Below are 4,153 nucleotides of genomic sequence, written 5' to 3'. Positions count from 1 at the left end.
GTGTGTGTGTGCGCGCGCGCACGTTGTGTGTTTTTTATGTATTTATGTATCAACGTATATATGTATGCTCATACGTGCTTGTGTTCTTTCAATTTCAATTGTCTACTTTTTTGTTGTTACCATTATTTCGTTTTTATCTTCTTTTTTTATATACCTGTTGCATTTCTCGATTTAATCAACTGACATGACCTCTTTTAATTGTTCTCTCTTACCTATGTTTCAAATTATATGCATATGTTTGTGTGGGGATGTTTGAGTGAATGTTTTTAGTGCTATTGTAAAGCGCATAGAGTTTCAAGAATATGCGCTATAGCAAGAAGTCTTAATAAATAAATAAATAAATAAATTCCAGGAGTCGACAGGAGGACTGGGAAAATAGGGGGACGTCAAACACAACTTGTGTTTTTAACTGTCATCTCGTGTGAAGAATGTTCCCTTCTCCCTTCCACTGTCCTTCGTTTCGAAAGGCATTCACTGTTTGTCCAACATCAGTGACGGGCGCAATAGCCGAGTGGTTAAAGCGTTGGACTGTCAACCTGAGGGTCCCGGGTTCGAATCACGGTGACGGCGCCTGGTGGGTAAAGGGTGGAGATTTTTACGATCTCCCAGGTCAACATATGTGCAGACCTGCTAGCGCCTGAACCCCCTTCGTGTGTATATGCAAGCAGAAGATCAAATACGCACGTTAAAGATCCTGTAATCCATGTCAGCGTTCGGTGGGTTATGGAAACAAGAACATACCCAGCATGCACACCCCCGAAAACGGAGTATGGCTGCCTACATGGCGGGGTAAAAACGGTCATACACGTAAAAGCCCACTCGTGTGCATACGAGTGAACGCAGAAGAAGAAGTCCAACATCAGTCCATCCTCAGTTCCTGGATAACCCCACAACTGCCAGATGTCCAGCGTCCTCCATGAAATATCACCACGAAACAGTCCGTCCTTTCTTACTTGGCAAGGTCTGCGGAGAATTCAAGTCCTTGGGCAGAGTCACCTGAGAGACTGGAACCTGAATCTTACCCCCAGAATATTCTCAACAAACTGGGCAATCAGCATTCCCTTAACCACACTTCTTTACCCAGTTGGTTATTCCTACGTTTTATTTTTGTGCAAAAATTAATGACTGTGTTTGTAAAGCACTCAGAGTTTGGTCTCTGACCGAAGGTAGGCGCTATATAAGTATCCATATCATCATCATCATCATCATCATCATCATCATCAAGCAGGCACCGTGGTAGACTCGGCTGGGCGTTGGACGTCTGGTTCAGTGTTCACTATGGATTAGCGTTCGAGTCCCGTTTCAGCCTGGCGTTGTGCCCTTGAGAAAGGCACTTTACTCCGGTTTCCCTCACTCCGCCCAGGTGTGAATGGGTCCCTTCTTTGGTCGGGGAAAGTTCAAATCGGCTGGACTGAGGAGACGATTAGGCCCTGCATTCCTCTGCAGATCCCTAGACAGGGTGGGTTATCATTGATTCACTGCCCCGAAGGCCGTAAAGTCCATTGGAACCTTAGTCCTTTTTTCATTGTCATAGGAGGATATCCTCTCCTGCAGGCTGCTTTCTGTGCGGTCAGGTGTCAGTGGGTCCTCTGAGGGCGGAGGATAGTTGCTTGCCTCAGAAAGCGGCAGTCAAACACTGTTCCCACCTTGAGGAGGACCTGGATAATAATGTCGATGGCCGGTGCAGCAGGAGAAATAGACCTGCCGAAAAAAACAAAAACAAAACAAAACAACAGTAACAACAAAAATAAAACTCTCCATGTTTTGTGTGTGTTTTCTTGGGGGGAAAAAAACACGTCTGCACCACCACATACATGTCTGATTTTGTTTCTGATGGAAAATCTGTACCACCACACCAATATCAACTTCTGTTTCTGATGGAAAATCTGTACCACCACACCAATATCAACTTCTGTTTCTGATGGAAAATCTGTACCACCACATCCATATCATCTTCTGTTTCTGATGGAAAATCTGTACCACCACACCAATATCAACTTCTGTTTCTGATGGAAAATCTGTACCACCACACCAATATCAACTTCTGTTTCTGATGGAAAATCTGTACCACCACATCAATATTAACTTCTGTTTCTGATGGAAAATCTGTACTACAACACCAATATCAACTTCTGTTTCTGATGGAAAATCTGTACCACCACACCAATATCAACTTCTGTTTCTGATGGAAAATCTGTACCACAACACCAATATCAACTTCTGTTTCTGATGGAAAATCTGTACCACCACACCAATATCAACTTCTGTTTCTGATGGAAAATCTATACCACCACATCCATATCATCTTCTGTTTTTGATGGAAAATCTGTACCACCACATCCATATCATCTCAGTTTTGTGTCTGTGGAACATTTGGACCACCACATCCATATCAACTTTTGTTTCTGATGAAAACTGCACTGCCACATCCGTCCGTATCAGGCCAAGTTTCGTCTCTGATGAGAAATCTGCACTGCCGCTTCCATAACAACGTCTTTTTTTCTTGTCTTTTTTTTTCTTTCTTTTTGTTCTTTTTTTCTTTTTTTTTCTTTCTTTAAAAAAAATATATATTTGTCTATAATATTATCCTTTTTGTTTGTTTGTTTGTCTTTTTCTCTGACAGGTCTTCAGTTCGTAGCGTTCAAATACGACGTGACCTGTGCCGTCATCAGAGGCCAGGCGGAGCCCTTTCCTTACATCCTGCCCTCCACCCTGTACAGACAGCACCCCATGCTCATGGAGATACTAGACACCCTCATCTTCTCCTCACTCGTCCCCGCCCTCTCCCTCCTCATCACCATCGTCGCCACCACCATCACCGTCGTCACACTGAGACGCGCTGCCGCGTGGAGAGGTCGGACCAGGGGTCGTGGTGCTGGCGGTGACGTCATCGACCCGAAGGAAAAGGCTCTGACGTACATGCTCGTCGTCATCTCCTGCGTCTACGTCGTTTGCGTGGGCCCCCGGGTGGTGAGGACCGTCTGTCGTTTCATTTTCCCCGAGTTCCGCGCGTGGGGAAGGCTGTGTGGGCTGATGCTGGTGACTGGGGCGTTGATGAACGCCCTGCTGGCCCTCAACTCCACCATCAACTTCTTCATCTACTACGTCATGGGCTCGCGCTTCAGGGACACCTTGCGTCATCTGATGACTCGCTTCCGGCCCAAGCGGCAGAACTCTTGCCTGGTCACAGTCCCGACTAAAAGTCTGGGAAAGGATTAAAACAACAGTTGATGACTGACGAACTGTTCCGCTTTCGTGCGAGGCCCCAGTCACACTTCACAGAGTTTGGGGAGAAGAAGTTTCTCTACTCTGTGTGTGTGTATGTGTGTGTGTGTGCGTGTACACAGAAAGAGAGAGAGATGGGGGGGGAAGGGGGGGTCCAGTTCAGCTCGCCCATTTAACTCATTGCCACACACCCACACACCGAGCCCAGGCCAAGATCAAGGGAGTGAACTCTTCATAAAAAGACAACTCACGCGCACACAATGGATCACAACACACTCCCATCACTTAACTCTGTCACACATCCACACACACTTCACCACCAGCCCACACCCAGAAAGATTAAGGGAGTAAATTCTGTTTGCTTGACTGACGATTTTTATGCAATGCTGAGTGACAGAGAAAGTGCGTTGTATTTGGACAAATAGTGGACGTCAACACAACACAACTGAGCACCCATGTGTCGTGTGACGCGCACTGTATGGCAACACCGCACTGAACGTGTTAACGAACCACCAGTGTGCACAGCTGAGTCAGTCGTGTCAAACATAACCATCCGATGCGGCCACTGCTGCCCCGACTATGCCAGTATATGGGCTTGAATTTGATTTTAGTGGAGAGTGTTTTGCCTAAGTTTCCCCCAACTCTCTCACCCAAGATGGCCTTTGGACAAAAGCCGACCAGCCCCCAAAGCTGTTGCACTAAGAGCCAGTGCAATCTTGCCTCCTAGTCATGAGTCACAGTGCTTCACAAAAGACTAAGCTGTCAATCTTCTCGTTCGTAAGATGGACGCCCCATCTTGTTTCCATAACCCAGCGAACGCAGACATGGATTACAGGATCTTTAACGTGCGTATTTGATCTTCTGCTTGTGTATACACACGAAGGGAGATCAGGCATTAACAGGCCTGCACATAGTTTGACCTGGGAAA

General features: G+C 46.3%; 1 protein-coding gene across 1 annotated transcript in view; it reads left to right on the top strand.

Moving 5' to 3' along the window:
* LOC143285920 (uncharacterized) overlaps positions 1 to 3,219 on the top strand; it is a 52,689-nt gene extending 49,470 nt beyond the window's left edge. Inside the window, exon 21 of the mRNA XM_076593370.1 lies at positions 2,865 to 3,219. Within this exon, the coding sequence (XP_076449485.1) occupies positions 2,865 to 3,219 (355 nt within the window). The remainder of the gene's footprint in view (positions 1 to 2,864) is intronic.
* Positions 3,220 to 4,153: the final 934 nt, after the last annotated feature.

The sequence above is a fragment of the Babylonia areolata genome, chromosome 9, assembly GCF_041734735.1.
Source record: "Babylonia areolata isolate BAREFJ2019XMU chromosome 9, ASM4173473v1, whole genome shotgun sequence".
Classification (NCBI taxonomy): Eukaryota; Metazoa; Mollusca; class Gastropoda; order Neogastropoda; family Buccinidae; genus Babylonia; species Babylonia areolata.
The sequence above is the reverse complement of the archived record's forward strand: the minus strand, read 5'-3'. Positions and strand labels throughout refer to the sequence as shown.